Source organism: Lepisma saccharinum, chromosome 18, assembly GCF_977018435.1.
Source record: "Lepisma saccharinum chromosome 18, izLepSacc3.1, whole genome shotgun sequence".
Taxonomy (NCBI): domain Eukaryota; kingdom Metazoa; phylum Arthropoda; class Insecta; order Zygentoma; family Lepismatidae; genus Lepisma; species Lepisma saccharinum.
In genome coordinates, this window is record NC_139246.1 from 31371384 (window position 1) to 31389300 (window position 17917).

The 17917-nt window shown below is 37.4% G+C and overlaps 3 protein-coding genes across 3 annotated transcripts in view; 1 reads left to right on the forward strand and 2 right to left on the reverse strand.

Moving 5' to 3' along the window:
- LOC146001944 (ras-like protein family member 10B) overlaps window positions 1–17917 on the forward strand; it is a 408584-nt gene that overhangs the window by 114496 nt on the left and 276171 nt on the right. The window lies entirely within an intron of this gene.
- On the reverse strand, window positions 14158–14895 carry LOC146002195 (uncharacterized). Its single transcript, XM_083139911.1, has one exon. It carries the CDS (start codon window positions 14893–14895, stop codon window positions 14158–14160), a length of 738 nt encoding a protein of 245 aa, XP_082996037.1.
- LOC146002196 (uncharacterized) lies at window positions 14995–16815 on the reverse strand. Its single transcript, XM_083139913.1, has one exon. The coding sequence runs from the start codon at window positions 16813–16815 to the stop codon at window positions 14995–14997; it is 1821 nt and encodes a 606-aa protein (XP_082996039.1).

Consider the following 17917-nt stretch of genomic DNA (forward strand, 5'->3'; position numbering starts at 1 on the left):
GCTTCATATAATTTAAGGAAATCATCCTTGGAAATGTCTAAATTATAATTTTCTCTAGGGAATACCTCATTTCTGCCATTTTTAAGATATATGTTCTTGATGTTGCAGTTATCAAATCTACTTGAATTTTTTTCCTGATTATTGTGTCTTCCAGTCTGAAACAGAACCACCACAAAATCCGGCATGTCATATTGTATACTAGAGAATGAATTTGTAGCATCAAACTCATAATAGGTACCAGATGCGGGCTTCTGTACACATTGATATGTATAAAATTGTAGAGGAATCTGTGGATTTTTTATTATATCTGCTTTGTATTTAAGAGCATGACTGGCCTCATATTCAACAACTGGGATTCTTAGCTCCATAGTCTGAATAATGCATTTGCCTTCATCAGGAAGGGTATTTGGCAAAGCTTCCCCTGTAGAATTTAATGTACTGTACCTCATCAAGGTATTATTATCATTGGCAGCTCTTCTAAATGTGATTCTTAAACCACCCTTCCACATAATATCTTTGTAATCTGAAAAGAATCCTGGCAACAGGCGCATGGGGAACAGCACTGTGTGGCTTTTAGATAATATTTTATCACCAGCCTCAAATCCACCTATTTTGTAGTAAGAAGCCTCGGTTTTGGATAATTTTAGTGTGGCCAAAGCTGTGGAGGTAATGCCGGGATAATCCACTCTGTTTATAACAACACCATGCTTTCTGATCTCAATTTCAGAGAACAGATGCGGCACAAAATTATCTACCAATCTTATATTTGAATTTGCCGGATAATCTGTTCCATCGAGCTTTACAACATCAAATTTGATGTATAGATCTGCTCTGTGGGGGTGTATAAAGCCATCCCCTACATCAAGATCAACCTCAATTTCTGTGTTGGGTTGATTTAAATTTGCAAAGGTCCTCCTGTTTGGGGGGAATGATTGTAGCTCATAACTCTCAATATTTTCCATTTTTTTTTGTATGTATTTTTATTTAAATATTAATCTCTATGATTGCAGTTGTTGTGGCTCCAGCAAAATCAACTAATTCTTCTTTTTCATTAGTGACCATCAATTCAATATTATCTATTCTGTTAAGACACACAGGAAAATATAATGTTGGGGATGGAGTGTAGATGATTGGCTCCATAAATTCAGAATTAGGTTTAAATGTTGCAATGATGCCAGTTTGTTTGTGAGTGCCTATACCATTTGATTTGGTGATCATACCCTCAGCCACATTACAGTGAATATTCAGAGTCTCTATGGCTAAGAATTTAGGTATATTAATAGCAGTGTGTTTGATGCCTGGTTCAAGTATTGTGTTGTTCTCAAAGCCTAACAGCTCTCCTATAGTACCCAGATCCACTGTTTCTGTAGCAGATACAATCTCTACTCTGTGAGTGACAGAATTTTGACTTAACACTACACCTCTGGGTAATTGAGCATTTAGAGTAGATAGATTATATTGCCCTGGAGTGATGACAATTTTTTGATCCCCTACTGCAATTTTGTTGTTGTGGTGTGTAATATTAGGGATCAAGTACATGCCATAAAATGCTCTGAGAGCTATTGTTTTGGGATACACTATATCATCATGCAATTTGAGTTTCAATATTGAATTTTGGCTGGTGAGATGGAATACCCCCATGAAGTTTCAGATACCACAAGGCTTTTTGAAAATCTTCAATTGATGGTTTATTTATTTGAGACATATATCTCAGAACAGATAAACACAAATGTCCGCAATTAACATCTTTGAAATTTTGAACACGGGCATTATTGTAATAAAGATTAGCTGAATTTAGATATTTTATTAAATTTTCAGGTGGAACACCTCCAAATGAATCAAACACAAATGCCTCATTTTTTAAATATTTAAGATAGCAGATCCAGTGAGTGCTCTGATTTTTGTACTTATCCAAATTAACAATGCCACACTCTTTGTTGAGTGGTTGTTCTGGTAAAGAATCAGACATGTACACACCTCTAAAATGTTTGATGCCCAGTGGCTTGATTAAAGCTTCAATATCTTGGTTTGTAAGCGGCTCTTGTTTTTTTTAAACTTATTCATGGCTCTCTTAACACCTTTGCCTTGTTTCTCCATGGCCAGGTTATGGCGCTTCTGCTCATCTAATTCTGCTCTATTTTTTTTGGCATCTATTACTGTTTTTGCTATGCCAGCTGATCCCCCAGCCAAGCTCCCAACAGCCCCAAGTGCTGCTAAGATGGCAGGGATGGTAAATATAAATCCCCCCACATGTGATTTTTTTCTTGATTGCTGTAATTTTTTTAATTGGGGGGTACTAAGCAACAATTTCATACCATGCCCCTTTGCAATACAAGAATTTTTTTTCTTGCGCTGCTTTTTGGTCAAAAGGCTATCAATAGGCCCAAGAGATTTGAGACCTGCATAAGGTATTTGATACATAACACCCTTGGCCTTCATTGTAGGTTTATTATATATATATTCATAGCCCCCACCCCAGTTTTTGTTTGGTGCTCATAGCTATGGTGGTTCCCAATGCTGCTATTCTCTCACTCAAAGAAGCATCTTTGCTTACAAATCTACCAAATGCAGCCTCTTCTAATTTCTTGTCTGCAACATGTCTCTTGTCAAGATCAGAATGTGTGTTGTATGCTATGTCATGGTCTCTACAAGCAGCATCTAGGGGATTAACACCAGGATCCCCTCTGTTTAATCTATGATCTAATTTTGTGCCTGGACCACAATACTGATAGCCTGGAATGTGTAGTTCAAATGGCAGCTTGTTTATAATGTCATTAACCAGGCCCCGGCCCTCAGAAATATTCCAAAATTTAGGTGGTAGAGTATTAATAATTTTTATGAGATATCCAATCCCCTTAGTGTCATTCACTATAAAATTAGATAATTTGGTGCTTATCATGTCCATAATTCCAACCTTTTCATTGTAAAAATTGTGGTTCCCAGCATTTTCCTCCCCAGCTATCACCAATAACCTATCTACAAGTTTCCTGACATCATCAACCCAGACAAATTCTTTAGGCAGGATGTTGTATTGTTTGATTCCACTGCCAGTCTTGATCTGTGACCATATGGGCTTGATTAAATTATTGTATTTTGCCCCACTGCTAGACTTGACTCTTTTTTGTGTGGGATCATTGTTCTGGTATAGAGCATCTGATTTTATTAATATTTCTTTGTAGTGCTCATAGTCTTGATCTGTATAGCTGCCAGGCCTTTTCCTAGTCATCAGTTCCCACAATCCAGGTGTGCCGGGATATTTAACAAAACAACCGCTTTGTCCAAGATGAGATTCTGAATATACAATTATATCTTCTCCCATAAATGTTACTCTGAAATTACCAATTCTATGTATGATGCTACCATCACGCTCTGTGTCAGCATATAAGCCAAAGACCTCATCTTTGTTGTCTTTAGGTGTGCTTAAATATTTTTGAGCAAGAAGACCCAATTCAATAGGATCCTGAGTAGCTTCAATTCTTCGAGGAGCAACAGGACTAGGTGTATGAATACTGGAAAGTGGGGTGATTGGATAATCTAATATGTTCCTTGCAGCTACAGGTACAAGCTCTGTGATCAAATTTTGATTTTGCTCTGTAACAGTTTTGATATTTTTACCTAATTCACTAATAGCATCAATGATAGGCTGTTCTGTTTGTTTGTGTTGTTCATAAATTCCTTGGTTCTCTGATTTCCATCCCTTAAATCTTTTTACAAGATAATCTCTTAATTTAAGATCATCAATGATTGGCCTTTTCATGGTTATTTATATATGTTTCAATGTCTAGAAAATTGTTGATTTTATTTCTGTATTTGCCACTATTGGGGTTTCTTGTCATATCAATTGTGACAAACCCATAACTGTCCTGGTTCCAGCACCTACTGCAAAACTTAGAAAAATCATTGTAGCTCAAGTCCCCACCTACATATTCATCATGTATGTGTTTGAGGTTGGTATGATCTTGATGAAACACACATATAAAATTGCTGTTGTCTCGGATCAGCTGCTTCGGTATTTTTGAAAAAGTCTGTGCCAGGTAGAAGCAATCAATGTTTTTGTGTCGGCCCTGTGTAAAGAAATTTCTAACCTTGTTTTGATTATCCAGTATAATGTCATCAAACACAACAGAATTATCGAGACATTCATGAAGTGGCTTAACATCTGGTTCAAAAGTGGCAATATCCAATCCATCATATAGCTTCATCAGTTGCTGATATTTTAATTGTTCCAAACTCTTAGAAAAAACATACAAGTGCCTGTTTTTCCAGTCTAACCAGTTGGGTGCCAATAAAAAATTATCAACCATTAGTGTAGTTTTACCACAAGCAGATGGCCCAACAATAAGACACCTAATATTATCAGGCAGCAAGTTGCCATTTCTCTTATTCTGTTGTTCAGGTTCTGGCAGCCTTTTTATAACATCCCAGGTGCTCATATTATTATTTTGTTTGCATCGATCCAGCTGTGTTCTGGAAGTCCTAGCCATTTGACAAGTATCTTGTTGCCTTTTCTGCGGATGATTTTTTCTATGAGATATGTGTCAGGCTGTTTAGTTTTGCTGAGCTCCTCTTCATAGAATCTGCCTTTGATAATTTCTCCTCGGTGATCTTTTATTATATATGTGTTAAGGGTCCCAGGTTTAATTTGAACCACTGTAAATAATTCAGTGCTCCAGTTTCTTGTAAAGCCTCTTTTGAATAAGTGCTTATATTTGCTGATTCTTACTTGATCACCCACCCTGTATTTGGCCGTTCTTGTTGTTGGCTGGTATTTAGGATAATAAACAGTGCTGATCAATTTTTGCTCATCAGATGAAGTTACTTCAGAGGGTTTCATGTTGATTGTGGAATGGACCGAGTTGTTATATTTATGTAGAAGTTCTGGAAGAATATTAATCCATTTATAATTACCTTGAAGTGTAAATTGTTTATACTAAGATTTTTTAGGGTTTTGTTGAATCTCTCTACAATTGAGGCTTTGAGATCACTGTAACTTGAATAATGTTGTATTGCCTGGCTTTTAATAAATTGTTGAAACACTGAATTATAAAATTCTTTGCCATTATCTGTTTGCAAATAGCGCGGTGATCTTCCACTCTGATTGATGATTGTTCTGATGGCTTCTGTAACACATGTTCCAGTCTTGGATTTGAGTGGCACAGCCCAGGCAAATTTTGAAAATGTATCTATTACAGTGAGTAGATACTTGTAGCCCTTGTTGATTTTGTCTAAGTTTTTCAACTGTCCACTTGCCATTTCAATCAAGTCCCCTTGCCATAAATCATCTATGCCCTTTGTGACTACTGGGAGTCTCTTAAAATTATGTCTGGCCTGTCTGTGTAATTCGTCAACAATAATTTTTCTAGACATAATATGTAAACAAGAATATTGCAACTATGGGGTGTTCAGCAGCTGATACTACAGGATTTTCTAAATATAATTTGTCCCCTATTTGTATTTTAAATTCCAGAGAGCCATCATCTTCAACATAGGCTGTTTCTAATGTATTGGGATCTGTAAAATCTTCTAACTCTACACTGGTGATTTTTGCTTTGTTGTCAGCATTTGTTATTGATAAGGTGGGGTAGTGGTGTGCCTGTGGTTGAAACCAATATTTGATCTTGATTGGTCTCAATGTGCCCCCAACAAAAAATTGGTAATAAAATTGTGCAGGGGACAGCATATATATTTTGCCACCTGGTGTAAATGGAGAATCATATTCTTTGTTGGGGATGCTGTACAATTCAAGAATTACTGTATGTTTTGGATTCTCGATTATGCCTGTTATTTCTTTTTCTGCTGTAAGCAATCTGCTTGTTACAGATTCAAGGTGCTCATTGATGGTCCTAACAACATCAACATGGCCTGGCTTGATTTTTATGTCCACAATAAGTTTCTTGTATTGTTGCACAATCTCTTGAAGCTGGGTAGCAAAAACAGACAGGGCATTTGCTTGATTGGATTCCATGGTTCCTAGCTGTTGCTTGATATTAGCTACAATTTGTTGCAAATTTTCAACAACTGCCAATTTTGAATTTTGAGCAGTAAGATCATGGACCTGTCTTCTGATATCCTCAAACAGGGCATGCAGTTCATTAATATGTTGATTGGTTGGTAGAGTGGCCACTGTCTGAGTGAGATGTTTGATCTCTGTCTGGATATTCTTGATATCTTCTGATTTCAATATGCGATTCACTGCCCTCTTAATATTTTTAAGTTCCTGTGATGTAGGAAGATTTGATACTGTATTTTGCAAAGATTCAAGTGCCAATTTTACATTGTTTAATTCAGAAGCATCAGCCACATTTTGCATAGCATTTTGGAGCAGGGCTATATCCGCCTGAGTTGGTGTGGATTGTTGTAAAATTTCAAGCTTTGTTTGAATATCATCAATCAAATGATGAAAATGAGAGAGCTCAGATTCAGTGTTGAGGTTTTCAAGCTTTGTGATTTGGTGCTGGACACTAACAAGAGTATCTACAATACCGGGCAGGCAAGATTCTAGAGTTTCTTGTACATTTGCCAAATCACTTTGCACTGCTGCTATTGTACCTTCAAGATGGGTTATGGTACTTTGAATTTTTCCAAAATCTTCATATGTTTCAAGTTGCAGCTTGATGTTTGCAACACTCCGAGTTATTGCACTCAAAGCATCAGAAGATGGCAAATTGTTCATAAAATTTTCAAGTGTCTCAATTTTTTCTTTAACCTCGGCTATGGCATTGTGCAGAGGATCCAGATTAGGTATTTGGAGTGATTGAATCTGTTCCTTTAGAGTGGAAATCACTAGATCAAAATCTCTTGTGATTTTATGCTTTTGACAATTGTTTGGAGCTGTGTCTGGACATTATTTATCTGCTCTTCCAATTGCTGTTTCAATTGCTCAGAGTTGGTGGCCTGGGTCTTAAATTTGGCTTGAAGAGCTGCTACAGATTCTTCTAAACTTTGAAAATTATCTAATGTTGCCAGATCAGTATATTTTTGAAGCAGCAATTTGAGTTCAGAATCAATTTTAAGAAGAGGGTCCATGCATTGTGATTGTAAATTTGTAATTTCTAATTGAAGACTGGCATTGAGTGTGGTTTGTAAAGCTTGTAAATCACTTCTTAATTTCTTGACTCTGACATCAAGCATCAGAATCTCATCACTGTGATCTTCATGCCTTGTATGGCCAAATATATCATTAGGCATTTTTGTTTTAGTGGTTATTTATTATTGAATATCTGATTCTTAATTCTATAAAAAAGGGTATAAGCTTGTCATATGATCCCGGGACCTCAATATATAAGCAGTCACCAGCAGAAACAGTATAAACAGTGCCAGAAATCATGTTTGAGTGCTTAATTCTATAAATATTTCTCCCTACTGAAATCTTGACATTGCCCTCAGGGGTTGTAATAAATTGCAATTGCCCACCTACAGGTAATTGGTAATGATTTAAATTATTGTTAAATATGTACAATGTTTTACCTGTTTCATCATCAACATCTGTAAGTATGCTGTTCAGATGAATAATTAAGAAACCACTCAGTTTAGATATTATATCAGAAGAGGGTTGTGGTGTTGGCAGCTCCATAATACCTTGTTTTTTAAACCCAAATAAGTTCGTAGGCATGTTTATTTATTTCAAATCATGCTCTGTAATTGGGCATTGATTGCCATTTTTCAAATCACAATGCCCCCATGGTAGAGTATGTATGCCACATGATAAAATGCATCTCTTATCATCATGTGGGTCCAGAGCCACTTTTCTTACAACATTGCTAGTCAATAAGTGATCCACACTCTGAATTCTATTTTCTGATGTTCTGATTAAATTCTGGGATTTGAGACAATTTTTATAATCTTCAAATTGGAGCTCTTTTTCAACAGTTACTCTGCCAATGCCCTTGGCCTTTTTGGCAACAACACCACTACATGTTTCAAAACTGTACATCTTGGCTCTTAACCCAGCAAATGCCACAATAACATCACCAAGTGTCTCATCTTTTAACTTGCCAGGCACTTTTTTGTTTTGGGGTTCAATCTCTGTATGTTCACTGGTATCAAAATATTTAAACAATGCAGGCTGTACCATATCTTTATAAACATCTTCTGTTTTAATATCAAGAACAAAACTATCCGTGTCCATGTACATCAATTTTACACAATCCTTATAAAAAGGTTTCAACACATTATAATACAATTTTAACATGTGTAATTTGGCCAATTCCAATATCACAGCCCCTAAATAAATAGGCTTATCAAATTTAATATTTGTTTTTTTCATGTTGAAAAGAGCCATATTTTCATCATAGATTCTTCTGTAATTGAAGTTGGGCTTTGCAATCAATTTTTTGCTCCGGCTGGGGTCAGTAATTATTTTAACATCGGTATGTTTTCTGACATTTTCAATTGTTTTGCCATACACTGAATTGACCATCAATTTAAACAGGGTCTTATCAAATTGGCTCATTGCAGATGTTCGAAGCACTGTGTTTGTATTAATATATGGCTTCAACCATTTTAAGTGCCTGAACCTCAAAACTTTTCCAACTTTGGTCACTTGAACACCATGATGCATCAGGAACTGGAGGTTTTTGTAATATATAACATAACCCTGTTTTGGCTCCAGTGTCATCATGAGCTTCTTCTGTTTAGAGCCAGGTGAGCACTGAACCTCGGGAATTGGGGGCAGATCAGAAAATTTGTTGTGTAAATCATCTGGAATTGTCAGATCAACCTCTAAGAATAAACCATAGTGACTGTCATCAAAATCTTTAAGATCTTCAATATTGAAATCTTCAACCCATTCAAGCCCTGCATATGGCAGTTTATCCATCATGACATAACCATAGAGGCTGTTTGCATCTACATACAGTATATAATTTGATGGCAGTGCTGGATCATAATCAGGAATATATTTGTTATTTGCTCTGGCATATCTCTGAGAACATTGCACCATGCCTCCTCTTATACATTGTTCCATAAACAGATACATGTCCTGATCTTGGATCAGATCCAATTGCATTTTAGTGTTTAAAAACATTGCAGCCCATGCTAGGCCCGGGGCACTGTAAAAATATATTGGATCTAGTTCATAATTTTGCATTGAAGATTTTCTGAATGCTTGAAGTATATCAGCTAAGAGGGTCACATCAAGTTTTAAATATGCCATGTGATAATCACCAAATGTCTGGCATTTTAAATTGTTCCACATCAATTGGGCATGGTGATAATCATCATCAGTGATTCCAGATCCTCTGATTTTGCTGTAAAACTGTTGTTTTGGTGGCAGAGCACACTCATCAAATTTAGAAAAATCTGTAACATAATCATATGGATATACACCCTTCCGCCTAATTAATTTCAGGTCCTGATTTGGAAACAAAGCACATGTGATTTTGAATTGATCATCAGATAATTGAGTGGCCAGTGTAGCCAGGCTAGTCGATAAAATTCTGTAAGAATCAAGAAATCTTATGTGAATAGGAACACCATTAACTTTAATTATTTTGTTAATGGCAATATATTTTTCATCATTTTCTGCTAAAATATTTAAATTCTGCTTGTTAAACCCCTCGTACCTGATCAAATGATGAAAATCATAATTGGATGCGCCGTGGCAAAATATGGGGATAAATTTTGGTCTCTTGATCTTAATATTACAGTTATTACACAGGGCCATTAAGAATTTACCATCTGTATGAGAATGGTGTTTCACCTTAATATTTGTATCTGAAAATTCAGAATCACATACCGGGCATTTTTCTACATTGTTAAAATCTTCAATCTGTTTCTCTGTTAAAGGCAACATGGGTTTTGATTTTAATAAAACATTAGATGCTATGTTATGGCAATCATTTTCTATTCTTTGTGCAAATTCTTTGATGGCATCTGCTCCCAAGTATGAATCTTTTTTAGTAACAACAACATCCTGTACAATCACATAATAAAAACTGGAAGGTTCATGTAGCTGGTATGGTGTAATTGAAGATTCTTCAGGATCTGAATTGCAGAATGCAAGAGGTTTGAGGTTTGATTCAAAATCACAGACAATATATGCTGGGTGTTCCAACAAGGCTTCAAAGTTTTTGAATTTTGCATTTTCACTTGGCATTGGCATCACCATATGAACAGGTTTATAATTGTCACAGTATTTCAGATGCTCAATTAACTTGTTTTTAGCAATTTCTGCATTCTCTTCCCGAACCCCTTTCACCATTTTTTGACCATCAAATACAGATAAACATCTTCTGCACAACTAGAATATTCTATGAGTTTTGTCTAGTTGTGTTCTGACTAAAGCTTCAAGATTATGTATCAGAGTGTAATAATTTGTGCCATCCTTTTCAATTAAGAGCAGATCAATCGGAACAGCAGATTCATCATCAAGTGTACTGATTCTGAGAGGATCTATCAAGCAATTGTCACGGCCACTAGAACAAGTAAATACATTAATAGATAATTGTTTGCCATTGATGTGCCTGGCTTTTTTTTCAAATTTATCAATATTCTGGACAGACATTGGGTATTCTAAACCCCCCATTGCCTCATCAAAATCATGTTCATGTTGTTTGTAATAATTTATTCTCTCAGGATGGCTTGAAACTGGATACAAAGCAGCTAAAATACACCACAAAAAGCATTTCTGGTCATTATTTTTTATATTAACCACGGCTGTTTTGTTTTTGATATTGGCAGGTAATGGCACATAAGTGGAATCTTGTAATGGGTTGAATTCAGAAATATTAACATATAACTTGTGTTTAGAACCGCATAGGCTCCATCCTGACTCTTTTGCTGAAAATTCAGAGTGTTTAATATTCAATTGATCTATCAAACTGCTTATTATTTTGTCTGAATTTGCATTTGAATATACCGGTACAGTTTCTGTTATGTGGGGCTGTGTAAATTTTGTGCCATTTGGCTTCTTATATTGTGCAAACAATTTGAGGGACAGCTTATAAGACCCATTTTGTACATTTAGAATTGCCTGCACATCAGGATTTATACTGTTCAAAAAATTCTTAATTCCACATTTTTGCTTTGATTCAAACCGATAATCTCTTAATTGGCTGTTAAAACTGCTATGGATGGGTTCATAGCGTGGCTGCTTTGCCGGTGAAGCATTAACAGGTGTTTCATGCTTCCTTTTTAGACCAGATGCAGATGGTTGTGGGGGCAATGTTGATAACTGTGCAGAGCAAGAACCTACATGTCTATTGAAATAAGCCTTGCTAAATATTTTATGGCATTTAGGGCAAATTTTTGTGGGGGTTCTGCATTTGTTTGGATTACAAATCTTTTGATGCTTAGCCCAATTGGGGCTGGATATATTTTTTTTGCATTGATTACAATATTTTTGATTTGGCATTTTTGTTGTTGTTTATTATATACAATTTCCTTAGGTCCAAATCAAAATTCTATGCTTAATAAAAATATCAGTTGGCTTCAGTAGTGTGATTTGCATATTTTGTGTGTGTGTATGTGTGTATGTGTGTTAATATTTTTGGCTTTGGTATTTATATAAAATTTCCTGGGGTCCAAATCAAAACTTTATACTTAATAAACCTATGACAGGTTGTAAAGCTTATAGCCTACAAGTAGGAAAAAAGAATAAATATTGATCCACACTGACCTAGCACAAATACCTGCACGGACATGCGTGTCTAGAATGGCAATGACCTAGCGCCGAGTGTTATGTATTGATTTTTGTATAACAGGCTGGGACAGATATAAGCCTGACTCTAAATAAGAGTGGATTACAACAAACAAGCTGGATGCAACAAATATCAGATTTTTTATACAAAATATAAGCCCTTTTTGTTCAATATACCAGAAATATATTTAATATGAATAATAAGAAATAAACCAAACAGGCATGTAAGTATGAGAAGCACTGTAACAACACATCTGTTCTCCTCAGCCACTCTCACAATACTGGGTGAGGAGTAATGCAAAATCTCTTTATATACCCTAGGCATGGATTAAAACATCTGAAGCAACAAAGCAATCAGAATATAACACATCATCACATTATGTCATAATTAACCAATCAGAAAACAACACATGCACAATATTGGATAATAATTTGTTGCACAGCATGATGCAAGAGCTCTTGTCTGTTGCATCATGCTGGATAATAATTTTTTGCAAAACATGATGCATGTGTGTGTGTGTGTGTGTGTGTGTGTGTGTGTGTGTGTGGGTAGGGGTGTATCTTGGCCTAGTTTTAGGTGTGGGCAAAAAAAATATCAAGAGGGGCATATTTTTAACAAATTTATGGACAACAATCTCACAGAAGTGCCTTTTATAAGTGTAGGCAAATCAATCTGAGGGGGGTCATACTTTGTACACTAGGATTCAAAATTCTTAGAATTATGAACATATCACACTTGAAGAATTGGGGAATAAGGGCATCTTGGCATAATTTTAAGTGTGGGCAAATCGGGCTGTTTAATTATATAAGCTCATACTTTGTACACTTGTAAGTGGTCCTGGTTGTATCATCAATTACACTACTAATTTAATATTGCTTCAATCTGGCAAAGTAAAGTACTTAACTCTTCGTAGGTTAGTATGGTGCTTCCCATCACTCTTCGTAGATGATGTTTTAGCCTCAAAAGCTAGATCGCGGTTTTGTAAACGTCCGCCCACGCGAATAATGGAATCGGCGTCGAGAAATGGATACAGATCTTTTATTCCACTGTTCGGAGAAACTTCTCTCGTGAGTCAAGTCTTCTATTTCCTTCGCGTAGAATAAGGCTTGCGTTACTTTAATGCACGTATCTGTGGCTCGTTGCAATTATCAATGAAAATATGACAAAGTGCCATAACTCTTATCATTCTCAAAATGTTAGAGAATCGCGTAAGAATTTCATCTGATTTGTGTGTAGTTACCAATGAGGTTACTTTCACCTTCCTTCGTTCTGGTACTTCTGTAGGTGGATTCATTCCAAAACTGATGTCGTTGATGGCCAACTTCGGATCTTGATCTGATTGGCTTAAAAATACTGGTCCTTGGAACCAAAGTGAGTTTTCCTTTAGCTTCAGGGGTTCGACTCCTCTCGATAACATATCAGCTGGATTATCCTTTTACCTTACATGCCGCCAATCACACACCTTTGTATCTTCCTGTATTTGAGCCACTCTATTTGCCACAAAGGGTTTCCATGTCTCTGGGTCCTTTACAATCCATGCTAAAACAATCTGCGAGTCTGTATATAAATATACCTTGTTTATTTGGAGATTCAATAAAGGTATCACTTTATTAACTAATTTTGCCAATATAAGTGCAAGGCGAGGCAAAGTTATTTTCTTAATCGGTGCAACTTTCCCCTTGCTGCACAATAACCGTGAATTAACTTCTCCTGCAGTTACAGTTCTGACGTAAATGCACGCGCCGTACATTCTCTCATACGCGTCAGAAAACCCGTGAATTTGAATGTTTATTATCTTCCCTTTAGGCAAAATACATCGTGGAACCTTAATGTCTGAAATGTGGCATATTTGTGCTTGTAAAGCTTTCCATTCGTTTAATACATCTGAAGGTAACTCGTCGTCCCAGGATATATTTAACTTCCATAGTTTGTGTAGAAACTGTTTAAACAATGCAATAACAGGCCCAATAATTCCGAGCGGATCGAAGAGTTGCGCGATTTGACTGGCAACCCTGCGCTTGCTTAATGCTTCTTGAACGTTCAAATCGTAGCAGGGCAAATTGTTTTCTTTCTTTGCACGCATCGTCGAAAAGCTTTGTTTATCGTAAGGAGGTTTGCTGCAGCCAGCAGCCGTACTGTATCTTTGATTGTTGATAGCTGGGTGATTGTTTACACAACAAGCGTTGTTGTCTGCTTTCTCTGCTTGATCGCTGCGTAGGGGGTAGGTTGTAAGATGATGTTTCTTCGCGGGTGCGAGTGTAGCCAACTCAGCATTGCGTTCTGGCGCTAGCGCTGAATCTCCGTCTGTTAATATGCAAAGAGTGTCAGCGGTGATATTCCAATTGACACCTAGAGTTTTTGTACTGTCGTCGTTAAACAGAATCGTGTCTTTAACTTCCCGTAGCTCTAAAGGTATAGTTTCCATTACTCTTGCAGAATTGGATGCCCATTTTCGTAGCTTAAATCCTCCTGCCGATAATAATGCTGACAGTTCTTTACGTAGATTAATGGCTTGATTCTAGTCTTCTTGCCCTGACAGCAAGTCATCTATATAAAAGTCTCTTTTGAGTATTTCAGCAGCTTGTGGATAGTTGGGCATTTCGTCTGTCGCTAGTTGCTGTAGGCATTTAGTTGCTAGATATGAGCTAGATGTCAGGCCATAAGTTAAAGTGTTTAATTCGTAGATCATCAGTGGTTCGTCGTGAGATTTTCTCCATAATATACACTGTAGTTTCCTATCAGAAGGGTGCATATGAATCATCCTATACATCTTCTCAATATCAGATTTCAGTGAGATTATATGAGTCCTGAAGCGAAGCAGTAACCCGAACAGATCCTCTTGTAGAACCGGTCCTGCACTTTGTAGACAATTGAGTGACCGGCCACTGGTCGTTTTTGCTGAACCGTCGAATACGACCCGTACCGCCGTCGTGGAGCTGGCTGTATTCACAACTGGGTGATAGGGGATGAAATATCGGATGCCTCCCGTTGCTGACGCCTCTCGCACTTTCTGCACTGCTTGCATGTGGTTTAATCTCTCGTACTCGTTCATAAATTCCACATATTCTTCTTTCAATTCCAGTTCTCTATCTAGTCGGCGTTCTAACTGTAAAAATCTGGAGTGTGCATATTCCAAAGATTCCCCTAATGCTAATCTATCTTCCGTCAAAGGTAAGCGTACCGTGTAAGTGCCATCTTCATTCCTTTCTGTAGTTTGGCGAAAATGTGCTTCCATTTTCATTTCTTTAGGCGACATGATTTCTTCCGACAAATCTTCCACCGACCAGAAACGATGTAAAATGATTTCCAACGGCTCACCCTGTATGAAGAATGATCTGCTTGGATGTGACGTTGTTCATGGAGTGTTACCCACTACAATCCAACCAAACTGTGTGTTTTGTAACGTAGGATAAGGTCCTTGTTTCGACATCTTCTCTGGCAGTAAGATATCGAAAAATATACTTGCAGAAATTAAAATGTCAATCCTGGCAGGAACATTGAAGTTTTCATCCGCCAGGTCAATATCTGTAGGTATCTCCCATGTCGAAGTATCCATTTTTTCTGCAGGCAAACGTTCAGTAATATTTTTCAAGGCAGAACATTGTGCTTCTACAGTAAATTCATTGAATCTTGATTTTAATTCCACATTCACAGAATAAGGTGAATTTACAGAGTTGGAACCTATTCCCTGTATCAACGTATTTTGTCTCTGTCTTCGTAACCCAAGACGTTGTACCGTATCCATACCAATGAGGCTCACTTGAGACCCCGGGTCCAATAAGATGCGGCAAGGCAAGTATTTTCCATCTTTGTCCTTTGCTAGAACACAGGCAGTAGCCAGCAAAACATTCTGGTTCTTATTCTTTACTGAATACGATGAACTGGTTCCCTCTCCGACTTGAGGGTTGGAAACACTGATTCCTTCGTTCGCAGCTGATATTCCTGAAATGAGGGGAGGTACACGGCGCTCGCCACCCCTTTCTTCGTGCAAACTCGTGTGATGACGCAACCTACAGGACCTGCAAGAGCCGGCTTTACAATTTAACACTGAGTGATTAGCAAAACGCAAACAGTTCGTGCATATGCGGTTCTCATGCAGGAATTTATATTTCTGTTTATTCGTCAATTCCAAAAATGACTGGCATCTGAATAAAGGATGAAAAGGAGATGCATCTCTGCAGTAGATGCAGCTTTTGCTCGACGCAGTAAAATACGTGTTAGATGCTTGTGGCGTTCTTGACTTAACGTTACTAACAGCTGGTGACCTTGAAAACGGCTTCGTCGATGTCGAAGGTTCATTTGCTTCGAATTTCTGTAGATAGTTGCACTTAGCTTCTAAGAATATAAGCAATTCTTCGATGGTACTGAATTCTGTATTGCTTGATTGTTTCTCAAAGTCTCTTCTCGTACATTTATCCAATTTGGCTAAAAGATACTGAACGAGAAAAATATCAATTAGGTCCGCGTCTCCCTGAATGTTTCTTAATGCTTCTATAGAACTTCTAATCGTAGTCGTGAACTTTCTTAATTCTGTTACACTTTCCTTAGTGACTGAAGATACATTCAAAATGTCATTTACGTAAGCAGCGGCTATTAACTTTGGATTATTGTATTTGCGCTGAATCAAATCCCAGGCGACCTTGTAATTAGCACATGTGAGTTGCAAATTCTCGATCGTTTGTAATGCATCACCCTTTAACGAAAGCCGTAAATACTGCAATCTTTGTATGTCTGACAAGGTTTCATTTTTTTCTGTGAGGGCTACAAAAATATCTTGAAACGATGAAAATTGAGTATAGTTTCCGTCAAACGTTGGTAAAGTTACATCTGGGAGCTTGATTGGAGATTTAGTTTCAGGCTTACATGTATTATTCTTTCTCGTCGAGTCTTTGTCTATTATTGAAAGCATTTTAGCTTCTAACGTGAAGTAACTTTGCTCAAGTGATGCTCTCTTCTCGTCGTGAGATTGCTCATCTGATAATTCGGCTATCTTGTCCATTACATCCTCCACTTTTGACCAAACACTGCCGAGTTGCTTATGCCTGGCTACAGTTTCGTTTACATGACCACTTGCCTCGTCATAATTCGACACGTAGTTCTGAAGCCGAGTTAATTGTCCTTGAATTACACTGCGTTGTCTCACGAGCTTCTCAAGCATTTCACTTTCTTCCGGCATTTTCTCAGGCAAGGTTAGGAATATGAACAAACAAGCATGGAAAAGGAAAATAAAAGGATTTACTCACGTACATGGAATCTGCAGCCGTTGATAATTCCTCTGCTCTTGGCAACCCTGTGACTGGATCGTGCTGTCCGTTGATTCTCCTAGCTCGCTCTAATTTCCCCTCGCGCGGCGTGGCTGAAGTGGCGGGAAAACTGCTTTGTTCTGTAACTTCACTGTACTTTCACTGTCTGCATCACTTCACTTCACTAAACTGCACTTTCACCAGTCCCGTCGTTTACCGATATCCGTAATTCATCCGGTTTTGCGGAGGACCATATGTTGCGGTAATGACCGACTTCTGATGCGTTGATACTCTGGTAATTTAAGTTAACTGTTTTACCTTAGGCGTAGTTCTACCAGATGAATAACACGGTACATCGATTTAGATTTTAGAATACTTATAATACTAAAGAATACATATTGGTATGTAGAACCGTAATTACAACTGTCTAATATCGTAGATAATAGGAGACGCGCGCGTAGTATGTTGCACGGCCGAGCTCACATGAGCAAGTCAGTTAGTCTCTTCGCTGCGCGCGCATGCGCCGCAGACGGCTCGCAGCAGAATGGTTTCATAGGCGCCGATTTCTTCAGAGATTTGGGGGGGGGCAAATCTAAGTAAAGCATAAATTTATTTCTGTTTGTGAGTGGAGGATGACTCTTTCTTCTTTTTTGGTAGTTGGGACCTAATTCCATTGAGAGAAAACTTTTGAAACATTGTAATTACAATAACTAACTTTGACACCAAATATATATATCAGGTTACATCGAACTTTATTAGCTAGATAAAATAATCACTATACTACTGTGATTATGTGATTATACAACACAATACTTTACATGTAACTTTTGACTGAAAATTTGATTCATTTTCGGTTTACTATACTTATTCCTACAAGCCTTCATAGGTGATAAATTTCTCACACGGCCGGACCGCGTGGCTGAGTGATTAGCACATCGCGCTGCGTCGCCAGGGGCCCCTCTCAGGTAAGGTTGTTTATAAAATGTCCATTCATAAATTTCATCACTCATCCCCATCTTCGCAAATTAGCCAAGA